The sequence below is a fragment of the Harpia harpyja genome, chromosome 6 (genome assembly GCF_026419915.1).
Source record: "Harpia harpyja isolate bHarHar1 chromosome 6, bHarHar1 primary haplotype, whole genome shotgun sequence".
In the NCBI taxonomy this organism is placed as follows: domain Eukaryota; kingdom Metazoa; phylum Chordata; class Aves; order Accipitriformes; family Accipitridae; genus Harpia; species Harpia harpyja.
Genome location: NC_068945.1, coordinates 29,347,149 through 29,370,837, shown reverse-complemented (window position 1 = coordinate 29,370,837; position 23,689 = coordinate 29,347,149). Strand labels below are relative to the sequence as shown.

At 45.2% G+C, this 23,689-nt stretch overlaps 1 protein-coding gene across 4 annotated transcripts; it reads right to left on the bottom strand.

Annotated features, from left to right (window-relative positions):
* Positions 1-141: 141 nt before the first annotated feature.
* On the bottom strand, positions 142-23,284 carry TEF (TEF transcription factor, PAR bZIP family member). 4 transcript variants are annotated; one of them, XM_052789162.1, is made up of 5 exons: positions 22,953-23,283; positions 11,875-12,201; positions 10,195-10,415; positions 9,325-9,536; positions 142-7,401 (listed from the first exon to the last, which is right to left on the bottom strand). In XM_052789162.1, exons 1-5 carry the CDS (start codon positions 23,053-23,055, stop codon positions 7,380-7,382), a joined length of 885 nt encoding a protein of 294 aa, XP_052645122.1. In that variant the 5' UTR covers positions 23,056-23,283; the 3' UTR covers positions 142-7,379. The 4 variants fall into 4 exon arrangements, with proteins under 4 accessions (XP_052645122.1, XP_052645121.1, XP_052645124.1 ...); XM_052789161.1 differs by lacking the exon at positions 22,953-23,283 and adding an exon at positions 17,927-18,249; XM_052789164.1 differs by lacking the exon at positions 22,953-23,283 and adding an exon at positions 15,836-16,728.
* Between the last annotated feature and the right edge of the window lie 405 nt (positions 23,285-23,689).

Below are 23,689 nucleotides of genomic sequence, written 5' to 3'. Positions count from 1 at the left end.
ACATCAAGAACCTAACTCTAAAAGGTGATCAGCTGCTTTAGTGTCTACCAACTTCAGTGCAAATTGCGGGTGTAATGCTGGCAGTTGAGGTGTACAGCACACAGTATGCTCTCTAGAGAACAAAATTACTGGATCTCAGCATAGTGGAATATACATTTTATTTCTTAAAAAGGAAGGGTACTAACAGAATTTAATACAGTCAAAATTTTACATTTTAAACAAAAGCTTTTCTTTTTCTTAAAAACCAGTTACGAGCAGAGAGGTGAGAGGATTTAAACTACTCACAAAATCCAAGCTGAAGACTTTGAGAATTCAAATCTGTGGTTTATACATTTAAAAAAGTGTAATAAATGGAAATATAAAATAATACCAACTCTGCAACAGTGAAATGCCCTTTCCTCATTAGATTGCTGTTTAAGCACCTTTATTTTCACCCATCAGCTGCCAGGAGTGTGTAGGTTTATGTACAAAATAAGCAGTTTGGGACAAAAGATTCATATATAAATTAAAACCATTTATGGCAATACAGTTTTACCCAGCCGCTTTACAAACTTTATTATCTCTTTCATTTCTACAGAATCTTTCAGTCAGGATGATCTCAAATGCACTTGAGGGACTGCTTCAAAAAGCAGCTACATGTACAAGAATTATATAGACAACCTCAAGGAGCAGACACCCAAGAGATTAAACAACTTAATACGCAGTAAAACCAAGATCAGATTTATATCTTCTATAAATACTGTGCAGATTTATCATCCATCCCACAGAATGAATGGGACAGATCAGTGTCATATCTGAAGCCAAAAAAATACTTTTATCCAGGAGGCAACAGAATTTCAGGCCAAATATAGCAGATAGGAGTCCCCTCAAACTATTTAGTTAAAAACTGCTTATCTCTGAAAAAGCTTTGCAGGAACAGAGTTCTCTCAATAACTTGCACATATGCTTAGCTTTCATAGCTATTTTACAGCCTAGAGACACTGAGAGGGGAAGAAAAAAAGAAGGGGGGGGGGGGGGAAGAGATGCCACCATCTCTGCCCACTACAAAAGATGTTGTGGCTTTATCATTTATGGAACACTGCAGATGCAGCCCTTACCAGAGAGGAGACTGCTCCAGTACAGCATTAAAGACAAAGAAGTTATGTTATGGCTGGAGAAGGCGTCATCACAGGCTAATCTCTTTAGATGAAGGCTGATGGATCAATCTCTCCTCCTCCTCAAAACCAAGCGTTTATATTTCCTAGCAGACTGCTCATGATTCTCACTCCACTGTTTTGGTTTTTTTTCTTCTAACACAAGATAGAAAAGATCATGAAAGCTGATGAAATTTCCAGCCAAGCAGCATCCAGTGAACACATACTCAGCAAAACCTCAAGTCATTAATCACTTTCTCTCTCTCCACACCACAACAGGATACTTGTGTCATCTATTTACATAATAGAAGTAATAAAGATGTAGACTATCTAGGTTACAAATGAGCTTCAGTAACAGTCACTCACTGTTTCATTGCAACTTGCTGCAGTCTGGCTGAAGGGTGGAAACAGATCTGTTTGAGCCAAAAGAGAGAACAGTTTAAAAAAAAAGCAAACAAACAAAAAACCAAACCCAACAAACTTTCGTTTTCCTCAATCACTAAGCTTTACAAATAATTTAATATTGCCACTTTCCAAATGCTAGTCACAAACAACAAATCAACTGTCCAGCTAATGGGATGGGAAGTGTACAATTATGAATGTAATCAGTGACTACTGTTAAAGAAAGACTGGAAGAGAATCACTTCCCTCAAATTCTCAGTTTCTCTGCTTATGTAGCTCATTATTATTTGTAAAACATTTTTTGTTGATAGAAAGCATCACAACTAGACTAGAATTCCACAACATCAATCTTTGTTTTGATTTTTGTAGTTCTCTAGGAAAAAAATAATCCCAAATCAAGCTACATGAAGCATTAACAATATTCAGATATTACAATGGAAGCACTTATTTATTACTTCATAGAACAGATTAGTTTTAAAAGTGTATTTACATGTTCTAAGTTATACAAAATACAGTATTCCAATAATCATGTTAACCACCATATTTCAGACAACTTCACATAAAAGTGCAGAGGATGCATCCATCCATGATCCTGGCCAGTAGCAAGCAGTCACCTGCAGCGTGACAGATGAGAGCTGCTATTGTGCCCCCTCGGGAAAACAAATCCCACCATACCTTCTCACTGTGACATAGCTGCAGATCTAAGAAAACATTCACGCAGGTACACGAGCAAAGTTTGTTGAGACCCACAGACCAAAATCACATGCCTTAATTTACTAGATGTGAAGTACTTTTTTTTTTTTTTTTAAAAAACAGATGTTGTACAGCAAAAGGCTTCTGCTCATGCCTTAGTTGGGAAAAAAGTATCAAGGGTTTTGGCTATGTAACAGGCACCCAAATTACACTTAATATCAACAGCCTTGTAACTACAACTGATTGTGTGCTAAGGACACAATTCTGCAGCTGACTGCCTGGGCAGAGCTTCACATTCAAGAACAGATCCTGTGAAGTCCACATGGTTCTCTACAGATACAGGGCTCATCCCATGCGGAAATGACAGCAGAACTGAGGCCTTAAAATATCGGGGCCTTAGATAGTAATTTCCTAACGACACAGCACTATCAGTTCACATCAGCAGGTCAAATCCCAGTGCAACAGCACGCTTAGTTAAAGCGACAGCTATTTTTTCATGCCTTTCTGCAGTAACTCTCCTCCCTCTCTGTATATTCCTTTCACTTTCTTCTGGACTGTGGAAATAAGATCAAGAAAAGGAGATTACCAAAACCTAAACAAGTACATATTTTCTATATGATGCTAAACTGAGGGGATCCAAATTGTCGTAAAATTGTAAAGAGTGAGGCTTCAGTTTTAGCAGTCTGGCTCAGGTCATACTCTTGCATTACCCTTCTCTTCCTGCTTTCATTCTTTACTCTCCTTGCCGAGTATCTGTATGTTTATCTATACATGTATCTTCCTCAAAGGATTCCCTTTCTCCTGTAGCTACTTGAAATTTAAGGAGTTTGCATTCCAAAAGTGACTCACTAGGGGGACAGCACACTATCAAACTAATAAATTACATTCTATATGACAAATCTGCATTATCATTAATTAAATCATTGTAATTGCTCTATTAGTGTTATATTAGCATCTCCACAGAACTTCAGTTAAGCCTATTCTTTCTACCTTTTTCCCAGTCTTTCATTGTGAGTTTGTCTATCTTCACCACGTAACAGTGGCAGATACACAGATCAGAGTAATTATCTGAACATCTAGAAAGCCAGCCAGTGTCTTGGAGTGCTGCAAAGACAAAACACTAGCATTGACAAATGACTTTGCTGTTTATGGATTTAGATGTAGGTTGCCAAAAATAAGAGATTTATGCATGAAGACAAGTTTGCATCTCTCATCTTGTGCTTAGTGGCTAAAACCATAAGGGTGAACAAAAGCCTATCTGGATTTTACAAAGGTCCGAGATACCTCCACTCTCACTAAAAAGGCAGGCATCTGATCACAAGGAACAAAGCCTTGTCATGCTGAGACAGCTCACAAGGCTGAAGCATCAATATTCTTTTCTGTGCAAGTCCATTATTTCTGCTATCTACACAAAAATATTTTTCCACACAAGTGGTTTTATTACAGTATTCCCAAGGCTGCTGGCCTTCCACTGCACCTCCGAACTTTAAATGAATTTGGTACAATTAGTAGCAGTCCTGCAGATAACGCTGAAAGGTATTTCTACAGCTAGAACACCTTGGGCTTTCAAACAGCACAGCAGGGAAATGGAGAATTGTCAGAAAACACATAAAATGTTATTAGAAGAACTGCAAAAAGCCACATTTAACTCTTTTTTTTTTTTAAATTCTTCTCCCAGCACAAGTTTATAGTACACTACTTTTTTACCCTGTCCATGCAGGGCAACTATAACAACAACAAAAAAAAACAGAATTCAGATTATCCAAATATCAAAACTATCACTAACTGTGTAAATGAACAAGTGATAGGACCCCTTTACCAACATTACACCTGCAATCTGAGATATATCCACCCGATCCCAGCACAGAATGCTCCAGACTAAAGCAGACACCCATGACTCCAGTGCTTGCTAAAACTTTACGTTAACCAGGTGAGAGCAAAGACTTTTTCCTGTGGGAGTTAACGAGACCTTTGTTACTGGCTTCAGTGGGAGCGGATCTTGGCAACAGGTGAAAGATTAAGCTTCTAGGAAATTTTTAAATACAAAACTGTATTATTATAAGGAGATATAACTATGTGTAGATTAGACAACCACGTATGAAAGCAATACTGTATTAAATGTTGCGCATCATTTATTCAGTCTTTCTTCTGTAGAGTAAGACAACACTCATTGCCCACAAATCTCATCAATAGTTCATATATTTTCAAAGTTAGTACTGCAAAATGGCCATTTGGTGTCAATCCACTTCCTAATGAATGTACAGCTGTGTCAAAAACTGCTCCCTTTACTGGCAATCCCTGCAGTGATGCTGAAAGGTGCACTCCCTTTATTCTCTCCCCTTGGAGATGGTCCCTTTACGGCTGGAATGGGGTACATTGGCATCAGGCATGCTTATGGCCTCTACAGAGCATGTTCCAGACTCTCAACAGTGTCAATTCAGCATCTTTTAATGTCCAAATTGAGCTAAAAGAATATTGGTCGTCTTAAGACCACTATGAAAACATACCCAAGTTATCACTTACGGATAGGATTGTCATCCTAGTCAAAGTAACAAGATTATATAGTTAACCGTTCTGAGAGGAGCAGAGGGCTCTGAAGCAGTAAGCTTAACTTCCTGAGACTGCAAAAACTGAGAAAGGAATTTCAGCATTGCACATCATTTTTTGTCTGGCAATACCTACACTCCTTTAGATAGTTACCACCTTCTCATCTATCTTTAAAGATCTTGCTTCTTAACAAAAAAAATGCTCCAACTACAAAAGTTAAGCCGCACTCACCCTAAAGTGCGATTTTCCAGTTTTGCAACCCATAGACACATGAATCACAGTGTGCAAATGTGCACTGTCCTACAGGGGAGCACAGGAGTTTGCTAACAGTCTTCTCTGAAAGAAAGATCTAATGAACATTCACTGTTAGTTTCCACTGTGTAAGCTTTTAATACAACAGAAAAAGCTAATAGAATTGCACATACTAACCTCACTGACTGAATATTTTGCTGTTAAAATAGCATGACATACTGCAAAATCAAATCCTTTATACAATATGTACGTTTTAAAAAGATACTCCTAAAGCAGTAAGACAGCAAGACCCAGATGAAGGACTAGCAACTCCTTGCCCAGTTACAATACCCTTTAGCTTTGTGATTTAAACAGGAAGCATGACTTTCAAGAACAGCCATTCAAAGCTAACTGAAAATTTAGAAACAATAAATGCAAAAAGAGTTGCTACATTTACATGCTGTCAGGCTTGTTTGTTTTGTTTTTTAAATCCATGGTTTGGCCTTTATCACCAAAATAAAACAACAACAAAACCCAGCACATACCAAAAATATCGGTCCAAATCAGCAATACTTGATACAGATAGAGATATATGCTGACATTTCAGCAACACAGAGCTGAACTATTCATCTATTTGAAGAGAATACCCCAAGATTATCTCAGAGCTTTAGAATCCCGAATTACAATAATACACTTGTAAATATACTTTTGTAACCAGCAAAAAAAAGTTAAAAGCACTTTCTTGACTTCACAACATGGTCCATTAAAAATAATAGGTCAATAACTACATTTAAGGTATATGCTCTTTACAAAGGTTATGCCTTCAAAACACTAATTACGAGTTTTGGGTTTTGAGATTTTTGTTATTTTTTTAAATGAAGTTTACAACACTAGCTGCTGCTTTGCACCTTTTTCTCTTTGTCTTTCTGCTCTGAAATCAGGGGTGGAATCTCTTGGGTAAATGCAGTCAAAATACTTGTTCAACATGGTAGTGCTGAGCTTTGCTGGTAATTAGTCATGCCTCAATTTTGGCAATTGTGCTTCTGAAAGCTTTTGAGATTATTTTTCTTGAGGTGCATGCTGTTTATCAAACTCCAGGGATGAATACACTCCTGTCTTAAAATCGCCATTTTGGCTACAAGCATGGCCCTGTACTACTTTCCCAGAAATTAAGTACTCTCTTTCTTCCTACACAAATTTAGCTCTTAACCTTCCTTAATATAAGAGTAGATTCTTGTTATGCTGATGAAACTCTTACAAAGCAACTTCCACCTACTTCCTCCATCTTCTACACACAATAAACATCCCCACAATCTGTCCAAGCTTTCATCTACTCTCCCACACCAGCACAAGGGTCTTGATATTTAAGCTGGCTCTCCTAACTGTGGGAAATAATTGGCAATTGTTTCAGTTTTATAAAACAGATGAACAAAGTACTCTTTCACCACCACAGTTCTCATGTAGTCAAGAGACAGAAAATTGTAATATGGCAGCTAATAGCCATTGTTTTACTGGAGCTAATACTCATTTGGTAGTTTCAGACTGCCAAAAGACACGGGGATCAGCAGCTCAGACTAGCACCTTTTCCATGATTGCCAAATTGTTAACAGAAGAATAGATCTTGTTTCAGCAAGATACCATAAAAGAAAGCGAGCCTCATAAAAGAAACAAAGGAAAAGGCAGGTTACAGCAGCGTAGATGTGGAACAGGAAAGCAACCGAAGTGTTTTACTATTACATGGGTCATTTGATAGAGTTTTAGTACAACTCTTTGTATGGCACACTGTGGTGCTTTCTCGATTGTTTCAATACATCTGCTGTACTTTTCTGCACTGGAAGTCTCACACGTCACAGACAGCTGTTGTCCTGGTGTCTTTAATTCTGCACTCACAGTACTTCACAAGGTGCTACCAGAAGTAAGCTGCAGTATTAAATAAAATTCATTCTACTGCAGGGAAGAGTCTTAAAATATAGCAGTTCTTAATATATACAGACACGTCCATTTTAAACTCCCTATTTTCTTCCACTCGAGTGCCAAAACAAAAGAGTCACTATTCACACAGGCTGTCAACAGACTTTGAGACATGAACTTTGAGTGTCTTGACAAAACCCCAATAAGTAAGCTTATCGTAGTCCATAGTTACAGTGAGAAAGACAGATAAGAAAGCCATATACAGAATTAAGGAGACTTTGCACTTTTCATCATGCCCAGCCCTGGGTAGTTCAGATGGGGTACTTGCAGGCAAGCAGGCAGGCAGGGTCATCGTCAGTTGTTTGTGTTGGGACACCTCATAGATTTCACTGCTCACTCTGAAGACTGGCGATTCATGTGTGCTTTTTAGTTTCTTTGTTTTTAAAAGTCTTTAAAGTTGCATCACTCGGAATCAGATAAGTCACTTTAAACAAAGCAAAGTATTAAGTGTGACAATTTATTTATAACATACTTCCCACCATCACCACCACACACCACCCTGTGAAAGAAAAACCCCTGCTGAAAGGGTGACAATTTTTAATATGTTTGAAAGAAATTAGACCAACGCTGCATCAAGAGCCACTCTAGTCAAATTAAGAGCGGAACAGAGGGGGAGATAGTTCAAAGCATACATTTACTTTAAGCATCCTGGATTAGCCTGCTTCTCCACTTCCTTAAGAAGTCAACACACAATTGGTCTAAACTCACACCAATTTCCACATTATTTTTAAAAAACAAGCTAGGCAAAAAGTCTTTAGCATAGAAAAGAAACCCCAATGGTTTTTTAATATACTTTTCAGATTTCAATAGGGGAACTGGAAATCAGCCTAAACATCTTCTATCCCACATTTACTCCCTGATACAAATACTAGCCCAGGAAGTGTAGCCTAAGAGTTCTGACACACCCACTATCTTAAGATAGCTTCTCTTGTTAAGAGGACTTCTAGACATACACTTCTGTTAAAGCTTCTGGTTCTTGCAGTTGTAGGTCATGTAGAAGGTCCCAACATCACACACAACATATTTTTTCTTTTAACACCACATACTGTTGAAGCAGCGCTTGGTGCTGAGAATGGATTACTTCCAAGAGGGCAAGTCTTGTGTGCTAATTTTGTAACAGGAAACATGCTGGAGAGAGAACCAGCAGGCATGGAGAGACCCAATATGCTGCTACACAGGAGATAGTGAGGTAAACGGTTCATGTTTAGAGTGGGTGTAGCTTGTTCCATAGAGTGTTCACGAGGCAAAGGACCAAAACTCTTTCTCAAGCTCTTGTACAACAGGTAAGGTGCAGTAAAGTAACAGTGGCTTGTTTGCTTCTTAAAAAAAAAAACAAACGAACAACCCTTCTCCCAAAGCATAAGGTACTGGCAATTCCTTAACAGATAGGACTCAAGGTTCAGCCCAATGAGCCAGACCACTTTTTCTAAATCTCCCTTACTTCTCCTTTAGGTGTAACATGCTGCTTTATCAGCAGTTCAAGAGGGAAGTCCCTCTAAGGAAAAAAAAGGAGGGGTGGTGGTAGAAATACAGCCTAAAACACACAGCACATTATTTTGTCCATATCTGTAAAGCGAGAGATCCCCTAGTGTTCTCTCTCCTTCATTTCTGGAAGTTATCCAGGATTAAAACCTACCAAGATGTTTGAGCAGTATTTTAATCAACACTGCACTGACTCTGGTCTGCATAACACTTGTGCATTAACCTCGAGATACCTCAGTTTTTGCAAGAGATTGAATATTTTCCTGTCTTCCTGTCCTAAAGGTTCCCCTGCTCCTCTTTAACAGGAACAGAGTTCTATACAACAGGTACTTTCTAGTGCCTCTGAATGGGAAAGGAAATAATTTTATGATGCTGCCCAGCAACACCTACTTATATCTTAAGATTATGTTTTACAATTTGACTGGGATGGGTGGGCGGGGTGGAGAGGGAGAAAAGAACAGGAGTTTAAAAAGAAAAAAAAAGAAAAAAAAAAGCAAGGAGAGCTTCCTAGGCTCTTTCTCCACTTAAAATGGGAGATTCGAACAGACAGCAAAAGCCCTGTCCAGTCAGGAGGGATCCACATCTATTCCTCCAGACAGGTGAATCTGTTCTATTGTATGACATCAGAAAACGCTCTATCAGTGTTAAAAACAAAGTTGTAAATACGGACACTAAGATTCTGGGCAACACAATGATCAGGAAAGGGCCTGAACAAGTTGTGCCAACAGAAACAGGGTTTGGGGTTTTGTGTAGATGCAGAATGGCAGCGCCTCCACAAACTTTATTTCTGGGAGTCTCTACAGAAGGCAGAGAAGTCTAAGAGGCTAAAACAAGGAGCCCTAACAAGGAAAAGGGGTGTGCTTACAAGGGTCCGTATCTGGTCTCGTATTTAGAAACAATGTTCTTGCATCGTCCCACTTCCTTGCGCAGCTCTGCAACCTCCGTCCTCAGGGCTGTATTCTCTTTCTCAAGAAAGGCTGCGCGAATTGTGATCTGATTCTCCTTTAATCGCCGAGCATCACGGGAACGCTTTGCTGCCACATTATTCTTCTTTCGCCTTGTCCAATATTTCTCATCCTGTAGCAAAAAAGGAGGGGGGGGGAAGAAAGATGGCAACCTGACAACTGTATCAAATAGACACTTCCTTAGTGTATAATGACATTCACACTGACTGCTATATTGAAGAATGTCCTTCTTTGGTTTGCAGGGCTCCGACATCAAAATGCAAGCAACACAGTACTGTAAGATTTCATCCTCACACGAGTCTTGTTTTAGGATAAACCAAGTGCACTGCTAGAACTAGGGAGAGTAAGAGACTTGGCTACTAAGAAGCTGTCTTAACTGAAATGCTCCCTTTACTTAGTTTCAATTTGGGAATGAACTTCCACAGAAAACAACCTGTTCTGTTGTCTGAGCTGCTTAAAGCCAGATCAGACATAATGCTGGGCAAATATATACAATGGCCTTCAAAAGTGCAGTTGATGAGGACGTGACTTGATAGTTCTTCTACTTCTAATTTCTGTGTATAGCACAAGCTGCTCCTGCCCAGTAATTATCTCATGATACCAAACCAGCAAAACAGCAAGAGCAGCAGGTGACTTGCCAATTCTGTTCTTGGCAGTGCTTCTGCCCAATCATGTAGGTATGGCACATTAGCTTTATATGTCAAAATGTTTGGACAGAGTTAGAAACTTCGGTCAAGGCCTAGAGAAGTTTGCAGCAATAAATCTGTTACCTTTTGCTCATCTGGGACAAAAACCTTCTTGGCTTTTTTAATCATTGGTTGTGGTTTCAGGTCCTCTTCAGTAAACTTGTGCTTGCGAGGATTGAAGAGCTCACCACCAGGCACACTGGACAGCACTAAATCAGCAGGGTCAGGGTTAAAATTCACCTCAACTTCTACGCAGTCAGGATCAATGGGACTGGGAGTATTTCTCTCATTTTGTGGTGGGGACTCTGGCAACAACAGAAGTTACAATACATTCAGCAGGATGAAGAGAATTAACTAAGCCAACCTGGGTATCTCTGTTTATTGCCCTACTGTGGGCAGTATTTAATAATAGTATTTGGTATTTCCCTAGGGCGTGCTTGGTGCTGTACAGCTGCTGGTACAGAGAGAAGCCATGCAGTCCAGTCTGTAATACAAACTCTAGGAACATATGCCAAACTAACAGACAAGAGTAGATAGATGCAGGACAAGAGTTAATACTTCCTTGGCAAAAAATACACGCTTTGCACACTCAAGAAGTGCCTTCCACAGCAGTAAGAAGTGAGAAACTTGTATCAGCCTGAGTTTTGTACCATAGAAAGCCTTACGGAAACAAGCCTGCCCAAAGACCACAGTCCCTGGGACCTTCAAAGATCAGACAATTGTATTCCCAAACAAAGGACTAAATAAAGGTGGGTTTGTTACAAATGCAACAGTATTCTACTTTGCCACATGGTAACAAATGTCCCAACAGATTGTCTGACACTGACAGTGTTCATATAAACTTTGTCATATTTATCTACTGTTTACAAACTTCATACACATGAATCGCAAATGAGTAAGTTTTTCAATACAACACCTAGAAAAAAGCCACACCCTATGTCTTATTGAAGGGGTTCTACATTTTGCCTTTCTCTCACAGATTCACAGAAGGGGCCTTGAGCAAAACACTGTCTGTGAAGTCTGCTCATAAAATAGTATGGTGAAAAGTTTAATAGCTATCATGTTTAAACTCCAAATCTAGGGCAAACTGAGCTGCTAAATTCTTTAATAGAGAAGATCTCCATACTACAAATGAAGAGTAGAAGTTTCCTAGTACCATTTAAGTACAGTTCTGTTTTGTTGTTCCTCCATTCCCACTTCAAAGCACCACAGAACATCAAACTGCATCAACACACCTTTTCCAAGTGTCTGTTTTCACATTTCACAGGCTAGCACGAAGAGATTGCTTCGTTGTTTTGCTATTAAGCATTGTTATTTGAGGTGCATTAAATTAGCATAAGTTCACCCAAGCAGACCAAGCCACCAAGGTAGCACAAATGACTTGTCATAAACTGTCACATCTGTTGTAAAATAACCTGAGAAACTGTTTTCTCAACATGTCTAGCTTCTCACTAGATTAGCAATACCAAGAAAGCAAATACTTTCTGTTGTTTTTTCAGCTCTTCTAATTTCAAAAGAGAAACAGACTGCACACTGAGAAACACTCACTCTTTTTTTCCAGGAGAGGGGAGAGGGGAAGAAAAGGAGTGGCAGCATCTTCATGAATTGACACATGGAATAAAGCTCTACATTGAGCATGTTTGTGCTACTTAACCTGCCACAGCTAACACTGACAGGTTAGCATGTCTCCACTTTGATCTAAAGAGGCACCTTTTAATATGAGAACAACAAAAGTCCCTCAGAGCCCCGCATTATTCCATCTACCTGTGCTGGAGGCTGCTTCAGATTGCTGGTAAACTGCAGTGGAAGAGGATGATGCAGGAGAACCAGTGGAAGCACTGGCAGACTCCTTTCCTTCCAGCTCAGCCACAGGCAAGAGTGGATTTTGGTTCAAATCCAGGTGAGTAGGGCTGGAAGGAATTCCATTCTCCAGCAGGAACTCATCCAGATCCATGTACTCCAGGTGGAAAGACTCGCCATCGTAAGGAATAGTTTTGTCCCAAATGGGTGGCATAAGGGAAGCCGAGACTGCCATAGTGCTGGCAGCTGCTGCCTCATCTTCCTCAAGCTTTATCTTCTCCTTCTCTTTATCTGAAAGATACAAGTAGGTCACTGTACAAGCTGCAACACAGGAGAGACTCAAGGTTTAAGAGTCTAACAAAATCCCCATGAAAGGAAATTCAGTAAGCTATAGTTCTGCCTCATGACGTGATCTGGAAAATCAGATGTTGAAAGGCAACATTCCTACATTCATAAGTAAATCAGCATGGAATGCTCTGACTCCCTGTGATGGCTGGATCACAGACATCTGAGTAGCCTTGAAGACCAACATCTTTGCTGTGATAACTTACCAAACGTGATATAATACTGCATCTAGCTTATTGTTAACTAGTCACTGCAAAATAGCCTGGGTTTCACAGCCTCATCTTGGAAGACAGCAAAAGTGAGTGTCCGTAAGTAGGATTACATGGGAAGCCATTAAGAAAACTCCAAGGAAGTAGTTTATTCTATGCACAAAGAAAGAAGGTGCAGAAGAATAATCTAAATACAAACAAGAAAGGGATATGGGTTTTCAGATTACACTTGAAAATTAGTCAAAAGGTCCACAGGACACCAGAGACCTGGATGTCTGTTGTTCAGTGTTTTAGAAGCATTTATTTCTGAAATGACTCAGCATGTCCACACAAAGCAATAGCTCCAAATGCTGTTCACTATAGATAGAATACCTACATACAATTTTCACTCTTTGGGGAGATGTCTAATAAGGCATACTCCCACACCCCACCCCCAAGCCACAAAAGACTGATGAAATTTTCTCCATTTACTGCGCTACAGTGCTCCTATTACAGAAAAATGGCTGTTTCAATGTTCCCCATAGCTGCTGAATCTTAACAATTGTCTGGGACAGAATCCAAGCAGAAAACTCAAGTTATGGAATAATTACATAATTTAAGAGATAAAAATAAGCTGGCAGAAAAAAAAAAAAAAAAAAGAAAATCCAAGTCGTCTTCCTGATCCAGTTCTCCATGTAGCCATACAGTTGTACCAGCACTGAAGGAGGCATTGCAGAAGCAGTGCTACCACTGCCAACACCGAGGCAGCACTGCCGTCAAAAGGAACGGTCATCAGTTGTCCCCTAACCAACTGCAAATTGGGTCTTACCACGGAAGCTGACAAATGTTCAGTTCAATGGAACAAGGACTCCAGGGGCATACACTGGACCAGCTTGGATCTCCAATATTCACACAGGTTAGCCCAATAAAATGCACAGGTCTTTGGCATTAGGGTTTTCTAGACTGCCTACAATATGCTAAAGGAGTATTTTTCTTTATCGGGGGTGGGAGTGGGGGTGAAATTCTGCTCTAAATCAGAAAAGCCTATTTATATAAAACCTATTCTGATAGAACTGGCATTCCTTCCACTGTTGCCTTAGCTGGTGTGGAATTGAGATTGAAAGAGCTTTTTATGGCTTAAAGAACAGTGCTGCCATACAAAGTAAATTACCATTTTAATCTACCATACTCTGAACATTTTATACAAAAGAAGATACCAATTTTAAACTAAACAGCTGTGAAAATATACACCAGCCACTGACTTGGGACTAAGAGCAAGTACCTAAAGAACATGTTAACTTCAGACCAGTGGCTCCTGGACCCGAGCTTTCTTAACATCCTCTTGCAGCTTTTGGCTTTCCCCCTTGCCACTTCACACTGCCACCTCTGAATTCCCATCTTCCAACTCCTATCCCTGCTATAAACTCCTTTTTGGAGTGAGTTTTGCAACTTTCCTACCCTTTGCTTGGGCAAAGCCAATGTGCAGGTTAACAGTCATGATGCAAATAACCTGAATGTTTCTAACAGCTGCTCCTTGAGCCTAGTAAAGAAACACCATCTACTCTACTTCACATATAAGGATGATTTCACTTATTACTGAAGCACACCCCACCAAATTGGAACCACCATTTCACATCCAACTTGTGAATCAGGGATTGGGTGTTTCCCCAAGGTCTGCACAGTGCCCAGCACAACCAAACCCTGATTTGCATTGGGGGTTTTGGATGATATCCTAGTAAAGACATCACCAAAACAAATGCAAATGACAATAATGAATTCTTTGTAAATCACTTTATTTTTTAATCAACATGATAAAAAAAACCTTGTGAATGTTGAGTCAAAATGTCAACAAAAAGAAAAGAAAAAAAATCATTCTTTACTCTTGAAAACAATAGTATTCCATTATAAGTTATGCCGGTTTTAATGCAAGCCAGCAGTGCTTTTGTTTTGCGACATCTAATACAATACCTCCAACAGAGGAGAAAAGAAACCTTAAGTGATCAGTAGACTAAACATAAGGCTTAAGAATACTTTTCATAAGGTAGATGCCAAAAAGACTATACTACTGGCGTATGTGGCTCTTCTCAGATCTTTTAATGCCTTTTAGGTATGCTGTACTTTTAGATCCTGCTGTACTTCAGTAACCTGAAAAGACTGTGGTCCCTCCAACTTCCTCTCACTGTTGTTCCTGGCTCACACCAGATTAGATCCTTACTTCACATGAGAAGACCATCTGAAACTTTTTGCCCTTCTACTACAAGCTGACAACTGGCAAGCACTGGGCCCCCAGTGCTGTCTTTGTTTAGCTATGCTGTCTGTCTGTCTCTCTCTCTTCCCCCTCACTTCTAACAGCAATACCTGAAACATATTAAAATAGCAGAAGTTAACACACATATTGGGTGCCCATGTATTTCAAACGTGATACGTAAAGAGGTAAAACTGTTGTATGATAATTTCTGCATTGACGTTTTCCCACTGTCTTTCTTTCAATTCATTTAACCTTTATTTCAGCTGCACAACATCCTGCTGGGTGCACAATATCTAATGAAACACTAATTAACTTCTTGCATCTTGAGGGGGAAGTTTCCACCCACCCCAGCACAGGGACCTGAAACATTAAATCTCTGAAGATATTTATAGTGTAAACAGGTATTACCTGACAGCAGAGCTGCAGTATCCTAAGAGGCTCCATTTGCAGTGATTCAAGGTCACCCTGATAAATCTGGACTGTACTTCTGCAGCTGATAGCTCATGTCCAATTTAGCCCCCTCATTCTGCTACTATGACCTATTAACTAGGCTGTACATCTGCTGTTAACAGAGAGGTCACTAGTTTATGCTAAGTAATTCAGGCAGAGCATTCCAGTTCTTGAACTGTTGGAAATACTGCTGTTTTAGCCAAAAGCAGCAGCCTGGGAAGAGCTTTATTCCACATCCTGGTTTTTCCTCAAAAAAACCCCCAACAAACTAACCAAACCCAGACCAAAAGACATTTTAGCCACAATTGTCAAGTGCAATCCCAGCCACAAACACAACAAACACTTATTTGACAAAGTTCTCCTCGTTCATCAAAAAATATTGTCAAATTATACTGAAAACACTATATAGACCAAGGCTGATTGCTCCATAAATCTTTAGTCCCACTTGTGACAATGGAACAAGACAGGTTATGGGGTTCTGTATCCCCGATGCCCATTACCATTTGTTGAGGCGTTCCTCTTGCCACAGCAGCACACAACTGGTGATTAAGGCATCCTTTGGAAAGCATGCAGCAGCTCGTTATTAATAGGAGACCTACACTCCTGCTCCAGAATATTAATGCTCTTCCCTTACTCCATAGACTTTTTTTATAAAAATATTATTATTGTTATTTATTTAATCCCTACAATGTACATGACAACAACTTGCAGCAAGGCCAGTCAGATATACTTGGTATATGGCAGGGCATTCAAGATGATGGCATTCAGTTGGAACTGGATGTCCTCCTCTGTTGCTCAGAAGGATTAGAAAGCCTGCTTGCTTACTGGGTAGTCAAATTACCTACAGCAGTTGGAAAACCCACAGGTAGCTTGTGGAGACTATAAATGGACACTGCAGCTAGTTGATATCATTTCTCGCAGAGTAAGACAGAAAATTGTATTTTTGTCAACAGGCATTCCAGACAAAAGGCATAGGGTCTTTTCTCAAAAAGCTTGCTGAAAACACCCCACTGTATTAAGTAAATTAGTAATTATTTAACATTTTGGCTGTGCCACTATACTGTAAAGGAACAGAAAATAAACAAGGATCCTCTGAAGTCAGTTGAGTCACAATGCTACTGACAAGTCTTTTGTAAAATTAGGAGTAACTACCTGCTAACACATAAGGCATTCTTTCTTTTGTCTTGCAAATATACAAACAAGGAAAGCATCAGAGATCAAAATAAACAGAAAGCAACAATTTCCACAAAGTGTGAGGTGAAACAGTACACAAGGTGGACTAAGGAAATCTATGGAGAAATTTTGAGAACAACCTGAACTTCATCGCAGCATGAATGGAGAGCAGTAATCAAGATGCAATGGACTCACTAGCAAGCTTTAGAGTCAAACTGAACACCCTCCCAAGCTGGAATGGGGTCATCTAGTAAAAGGAAAAGTATAAAATGTTTCTAATTTTAGAAAAATGCACTACCTCAAAATTGTATTAATTTTAAAATTTTACATCTCCATAGGCCAGATCACATGATTCTGGACAAGAAAACCACCCCTAAGACAAAGTCGCCATATCCCAGTCAGCTACCATCATAGTTTCCACACATGAACTTAAATTGCTCCTGCTGGCACTATCGCCTTTAGAAAGGATCGAGAGAAGAAATATCTTGAGAAATCCCATAACATTGTAGACTCAAGATTCTATGTACTGCAGCATCCTGCACCATGGCAACATAACTAAAACCTTTATCAGGGGCTGACGTATTATTTTTTATTTTTTTTTTACAGAAAGGAGAAAAAAAATATTTGCCAGAATCACAAGATGGATACATTTACACAGTATTGTGCAATGTTAGACATACAAAGTAAATGGGTCTTAACTGGGAACCTCAGGGGGAATGATCTTGCCAACCTTGCTTGCACTGTGGTCTACCCTGGATATTGTCCGATGTTCCAAAAATGATTCTGAACCTCAGAATTCCTAAATGTAAGGACTTATTTTATTACATGCCAGTACACTGGGCATTACAGCAGTGCGGATAAACCTGAGCCTTCCTCAGAATCAAACTGATACTCAGAAAGGCAAAAATACTGCCAGGTGGGGGGGGGGGGGAAGTGTGCCATCAGGAACGAAGACTATAAGCACCAGCACTGTTATTTACACAGCTGCTATCTGCATAATCAGTGGGAGAGCGCCAGCTCCAGCCCGTACAGGATTGCACGGGCAGGCAGGCAGTCATACATACCCTCACGGATTATCGCCAAGCCTAATCTGAAGCGCTTTGCTGTTTATGCGTGCCATCGCACAACTTTTCATCAAATTCGCGTCAAGGAAGACTCGAAACCTTTCCACCGCCGTCCCAACTACGTGCCTAAAGCTCGGGGAGGCCTCAGACGGCTCCAGGCCGTGAGCCCGGCGCCTCACGCCCCGACTTCTGCCTGCCCCTCGGCCGTTCTCCTTTGCCCACCTCAGCACGCCCCGACGGACGGCAGCAGACTGAGGGTTCCACTCCCTGCGCCGGGGAGCCGGCCCGCCTCCAGGCCGCCCCGTGAGGCCCAGGGATCCCGCCCGTGCCGGGGGCGGCAAGGGGCGTACCGGGGGTGAGGGGGGGGGGGGAGGACGCCGGGCCGGCCTCTCCCACGGGTGGCCGGCCTCTCCCACGGGTGCCCCCCCCTCCCGCAGCCAGTCCCACCGTGACCCGGCGGGTCCCGCCCTCCGAGGGACGGGGAGGGAAGACGGGGGGGGGGGGGAGCTGAAGGGAGCCGCGCGCTCCCGCCGCCCCCCCGCGCTCACCCAGGCGCGCCTCCCGCGGCGGGTTCTCCATCAGCTTCTTCAGCACCAGCGGGAAGGCGCCCGCCAGGCCCCGCTGCTCCTGCTGCGCGGCGGCCCCCGCGCTCCCCCCGGCTGCAGTGGGCTCCGGTCCTCCCGCCGCCGCCGCCGCCGCCGCCGCCGCCTCCTGGTGCGCGGCGCGGCCGGGCATACTCCCCGCGGGCTGGCGGGCGGGCGAGCGGGCTGTCAACGGTCGCCAGCGACCGCAGCGCCCGGGCGAGGCTGCGACAGCTCCCCGGGACCCGTCGGCGACCGACGAGCACAGAGCACGGCAGAGCGCGAGAGGCCGAGGGCGCATGCGCGGCCGCCTGACACCTCACGCGTGTTTCAGTATTCATGAGCGCCGGGGCCTCGCCCACCCAAGCCGTCGAGACCCGCCCCGCCCTCTCCGCCTCGCGGATTGGTCCGCGCCGCTCGGGGGAGGGGGGGCGGTGCCGCGCCGGCAGGCCCCGCCCCTCCGTGGCCGGCGCGGGCACGCGCCCCCCGCCCGCCGGGGCACGTGCAGGGGCAAGGCTCCAGCGGCTCATTAGCATGCCGTGCCCCGCCCCTCCCCACCCACCACCACCACCACCACCCCGCCTCCTCCGGGCGCTGCGTCACCTCCAGCTGCTCCTGAAGGCGCGCGCGCGGGGGCGGAGCAGCAGCAGCAGCAGCAGCGCCTGCCGCGGGGCGCGCGCCCGCCGCTCGCCTCCTGGGCGGGCGGGGGAGGCGGTGCCGCCTCTGCGCCTGCGCGGCAGGCTTTCCTCCGCCGCCGCTCTCTCAGGCGACCGTTACCGGCTGAGGGGGCCGTGCGGGCGGCCCGAGCTGACCGGCGATTAATGAGCCCCTGCTCCCTTGCTGCCCCGGGCACCGGCCGGGCTCGACCGGCAGGGAGGTGGGCCCGGGCTCGGAGGTCGCATAACCGTGGTGGCCGTCGGGGGGGGTGGGGGAAGGCGGGAGCCCGCCGCCGGTGCCAGCGCTCCAGCCGCTCCTTAAATATCCTCGTTTAGGATCCCGAGATCACCTTTCCCACATGACCTGGATTTAATCCCGCTCTGTCCTACATCACGCCGGCGGCAGCCGCAGCGGCGTGCCCTATATAACGTGAGCAGGGAGAAGGACTTCACTGCGGCTGCTGGCGAAGGGCGGGGGGGGTCTCCCCAAGTTTTCATGACCACAAGCAATCCTTGTGATTCCCCAACCAGCCCCCCCCTCCCCGTCCAGCAACAGGGATGCTGTGCTGGGATTTAAGCTTCTGAACACACAAAGGGAGCAAATGTTGCCAAGTTCATTCCCGAGAGCAGAGGCAGATACAGAGGAGCTCCTCCTGCAGAATGAATAAGCTCGCAGAAGTGACAGACGCTACAGCCACCGGCTTCTCCTATCAGCACTTGCTGCCTCTTGCCGCAGAAGGGCCGGCCACAGCAAACCTACTGCATAGCACCGCGAGCGGGGAAAAGCAAAGGGTGCGCAACCTCCCTGCGATGGCCCCATCCGCACCCAATAGAGCCACAGGTGCCAGGGCGGAGATGTTCCCCCTCAGTGCCAGCAGAAAAGGGACATCTTCCCGGCTAGACACTCGGGCATCTGCTTGGTTCAGCTGCCCTTCCACAAACCTCAGACATTTCATTTCAGTGGCAAGGCACAATTTGACCTGACCCTGGCTAATAAACCCTAATGGTCTTTGTGACACAAAATCAGTTCCGAGTTCCTCTCCACGCGCCCCAGGAAAAGGAACGGATTGGAAGTCGCATGGGGTAGATGCCTACTGCGACGAGGACCCGGGGATGTCTCCATCCAACCTGGGCAGACAGGCAGCCAGCTGCCCTACCTGCCAGCTATTTCTCTTGTGTAGGCTGGGAGGCAGAATCTGCTCCCTCCTTCACAGGGGACAGGGGTGGGACTCCTGACACAACTCCTGCGCACATGCTGCCTGATGGGGAGCTTGCAAGGGCCACCTTGTTAATACAGGCTGGAACAGCACGGGTTAATGCATCATTTATCAAGGCTGATAAATCCAGCTGCAAGAAGCAGGCAGAACAGGTCATGCTCTGCTGCCCAGCGTGCTCCAGGGCTGCTGGTTGCCCTCCACGGACTCCCTCTGCCTTGCCAAGCTCAGCTGGCAGAAGGAAAAAGCACATGCGTGAAAGGGAGATGCCACTTCACACGGGGCAATGAAACAGATGTCGGACCACACATGAGAGAGGCGGCACACACAGCTCGGCAAGGGGCAGCAGGCTCGCAGCGATGCTTTTGCCTGGGAAAGAGCTGGTGGTAGACAGAGAACACAACCTAGTGAGGCCGGGAAGGAGCAGCTTCTAGGAACGGTGTGAGGGGATGTAGCCAAAGCGGGCAGGCTGCAGGCTGCAGGCTTCCCATTCAGTTACGGCTCTTATGGTCGCTTTGTTCCATTGTTGTTGATGCTGGAGGCCCCAGGGGATGATGCTGTGTCTCAGTACTGTACAGCGCTCCTTCAAGGAACAGGCTCTGCTCTGCGTGCATCCCCCCTGCAGATCTCAATGGCAACTGCTTTGCTGGGTAACATCCATATGAATGGAGGTAATTAAAACCACTCACCAGCCTTTACTCCAGGGCTTTTCCCTTTAGATGGACCATGTTCTTCCTCCCACACATTTCCACCCACACTCCACTGTGCTAAGGTTTGTTCTGCACCACCACTGGGTTGTGACTTTGCTTGGAGAGGGTTTAGCTTGTATACACTGTTAGCTGCCCGGCCCGCAGGCAGGAGGGAGGGAGGGAGTTCCTGGGGAGCATTCCTGTGGGTTCCCTCTCACATCTCCCTGCTCGGGCATCAGCTCTGCCCTGCCAGCTAGGAGGGAGGCTGCTCCGAGAGAGCTTTTCCTCACCACCTCTGGGGATTAGGGGCTCAAGCCACTGCCAGCAGAAAGTGGGCACTGCACCATCAGCTGTACCTTCTTGGTTAAGCTGGGACCTGCCTGGATTTTTACAATTTCTCTTCTGCTCTGCAGCTGAGAAGGAAGAGAGGAGGACAATGAGATGTGAGGAGAGGAATGCAGCGGCCTTGGCTGTTATTGCTGGGAGTCTTGTCAGGGCCAGATGATGCAGAACAGCCCAGCTCTGATGCAGCAGGGAGACAAGCGAGAAGCAGCCCAGCGCTAGGCACAGGGTGGGGGGGACACATACAGCAAGCCCCACTGGGAGGTTTGAATAGCAGAACACATTTCAGACAGAGGCCTGAGACCCAGCAAATCCAGACAAGTGGTGTGTGGGTATGGAGACCCAGGAGGAGAGAACTGAGCTCTATGGGAAGAGGGCCATGATGGGAATGCTGGCCTGGGGAGGGAGGCGGCATAATAAGGACAATTCTAAGAGTTTCAGGAGGTGCTGCTGAGAGGCAGGGTGGTCCTGGGGCTGAGGAAGAAAGCTGCCACAAAACAGCACCCTCAGCTGCCAAATAAGCCACACTGAGTTAAGACTAAATTATTCCCTCTACAAATCATTGATCTCCCCTCTACCTCCCACTCCAACTCTTGCCAAACAGATAAATCTTGCCAGCACTCCTCCATTGGATTAATTCAATCCACTTGGCTGTGGAGATCAGAGATCCCAGAGAGGCAGCCAAACTTCAGCTTAGCCACAGCAAGGCTCAGCACCACGTGAGCCTCCCTTGGCCGTTACTGCCTCTTCCCAGCTAGGTCCGCTTTCTACCTGGGTATCAGTCAGCTCGGAAAACATGCCCTGGTCTCCACACGCAGCTTCATACTGTACAATATGTAAACACACCAGTTAGCAGGCAAAGTCTCAGCAAAGAAGAGAGCCAGCTCACAGGTGGCACCAGAGGAACAATATGACAAAATGAGTGCCTTGGGGGGTAAGGCAGCTCCCCTTGCCCTATTAACCCCTTTCCCACAGGGAGCCGTGCAGGTGCCACAGGGCTCGCTGTATCCCAGCAGGTGTAGGCAGCTGCCTTTCCTGCCTTACTGCTGGAGCAGCAGCCTTTTCTCCCGTTGACACTGGAGCGAGAGCAGGATCCCATGCCACATTGTGCATCTGGCTTTTCTGCTCCCACCTCCTGGATCACGCTGCCCCTCAAGACCGCAGAACCATCTGCGTGTCCTAGTAGCAACTCCCTGCAGAAGAGCGAGCTCTGTGCATGTTTGCTTTTGTGAGTTCAGCTCACTCGTGCCCAGACATGAGCTTGTTGAGCTGAGGTGTTTCCACTAACCTCCCCAGCACTCGGCAGCAAACGTTAAAACACAACCAAAAAGCAGCTTGCCAAGGGCATGTGTCATCCTATCCAAAACCAGAGTCCCCGAGTTGTGCGATGGGCACTTGGAGCATGCCCAGCAACAGAAAAGTGATCAGTCCAGCAAGAGCGAAGTGTTCAGCACAGCAGAAGCCCAGGGTAAATAACCTCCTGGGTCCTTTCCGTTTGTTTTCTAGGATGCTGCACAGAGAGCAGGAAAGCCTAGGAGTAGAGAAGTGCTCTTGCAAAGAAAACACAACACTTTCTGTATTCCCTACCCCAGCTTTCCACTGATAAACAACTGCAGCATCTAACACAAAGTTTGCACAGAGTCAGCCTGCTCCATGCGGGCCGGGCTCCCTGGACATCTCCCTGCATCTGGGAAGAGGCAATGTCTGGAGGCTCAGCAGTTATTAACCGTGGGACAATCTGGATGGCAATCCTGGAAGTTGCTGCTACGTGAACACGGAGATTTGTGCCCAAGCCTTCTCTGTGCACAAAGCTTTGCGGGTTTCAAAGAAGTAGCTGAGCACAGAGATTAAAAGGATCAGGAGCTCAGCGCTCTTGACTGATTTTGTAATCAATCCATTGCTGCTGGTTTTCCTTCTAGCTGCACAACATGCTTGGTTCCAGAACCCCCTGTCCGACCTGGACACTTGGGCGAAACACACCCTTGAAGGGCTTGCAGCAAACAAGATCTTCTGCCCCCCTCTCGCCTTGCAACTTAAGGAGGGGAAGGAGAAATCAAAACAGAACCCCCAGCATGCATTCCCTCAATCCTACCTGTCATCTTGTTGGTCCAGGGTAAGGAGTACTCCAGCAGGGACTTCAGGACTTCTGGAAAGTCCAGGGCAGCGGGGCCCCCGGGGCTGTTGCAGCTTGACATGTCCTGTCCTGGGACTGGGCTAGCACAGCTAAGGGAGGGCCAGGTGCCTGGCCACCAAGGCTACACCCCGCTCACCTGGGTGTTGCGAGAAGGGCTCGGAGGCACCCGGAGCAGGCTTGCCAAACTACTCCGGCTGAGAAAAAACGAGGAGGAAGGGAAGCAGCTTGGCAGGGATGCAGTTTGCCCGGCTGTCTTCACCTCCCCCTCTCCCACTCTGAAGTGGCCAATTGTGGAAATAGCTTGCAGCCTTGCAGGGCTGGGCCGGGCGGCTGGCCAGCGTGGTTTTACAGGGCCTCTCCCAGCCAATCCAGCAGCAAAGAACTGGGCCAGTTATCTAACTTTGCAAAGGCAGCACCCTTTTCCTTCCCAAGGTGTTATAACACACACACACACTGGGGTCGGGGGGCGGGAAGCGCGCAGGCTGTCAGGGGTACGCCTTGGCTGCAAACACCACGGAAAAGGGATCCTCTGAAGGGCTCTTGAGAGGCTCTGAGGAGCTCTGAGCTGTGCAGGCTGCCCCGTGGAGATACAGGCGCTGTCTGCATCTGCCTGCTAACTTTCCAGCTCTCTGAGATGCAGATAGAGACAGTATTTGTATATGATGCAACGCTTACTGCATGTCCCTCCTAAGGCA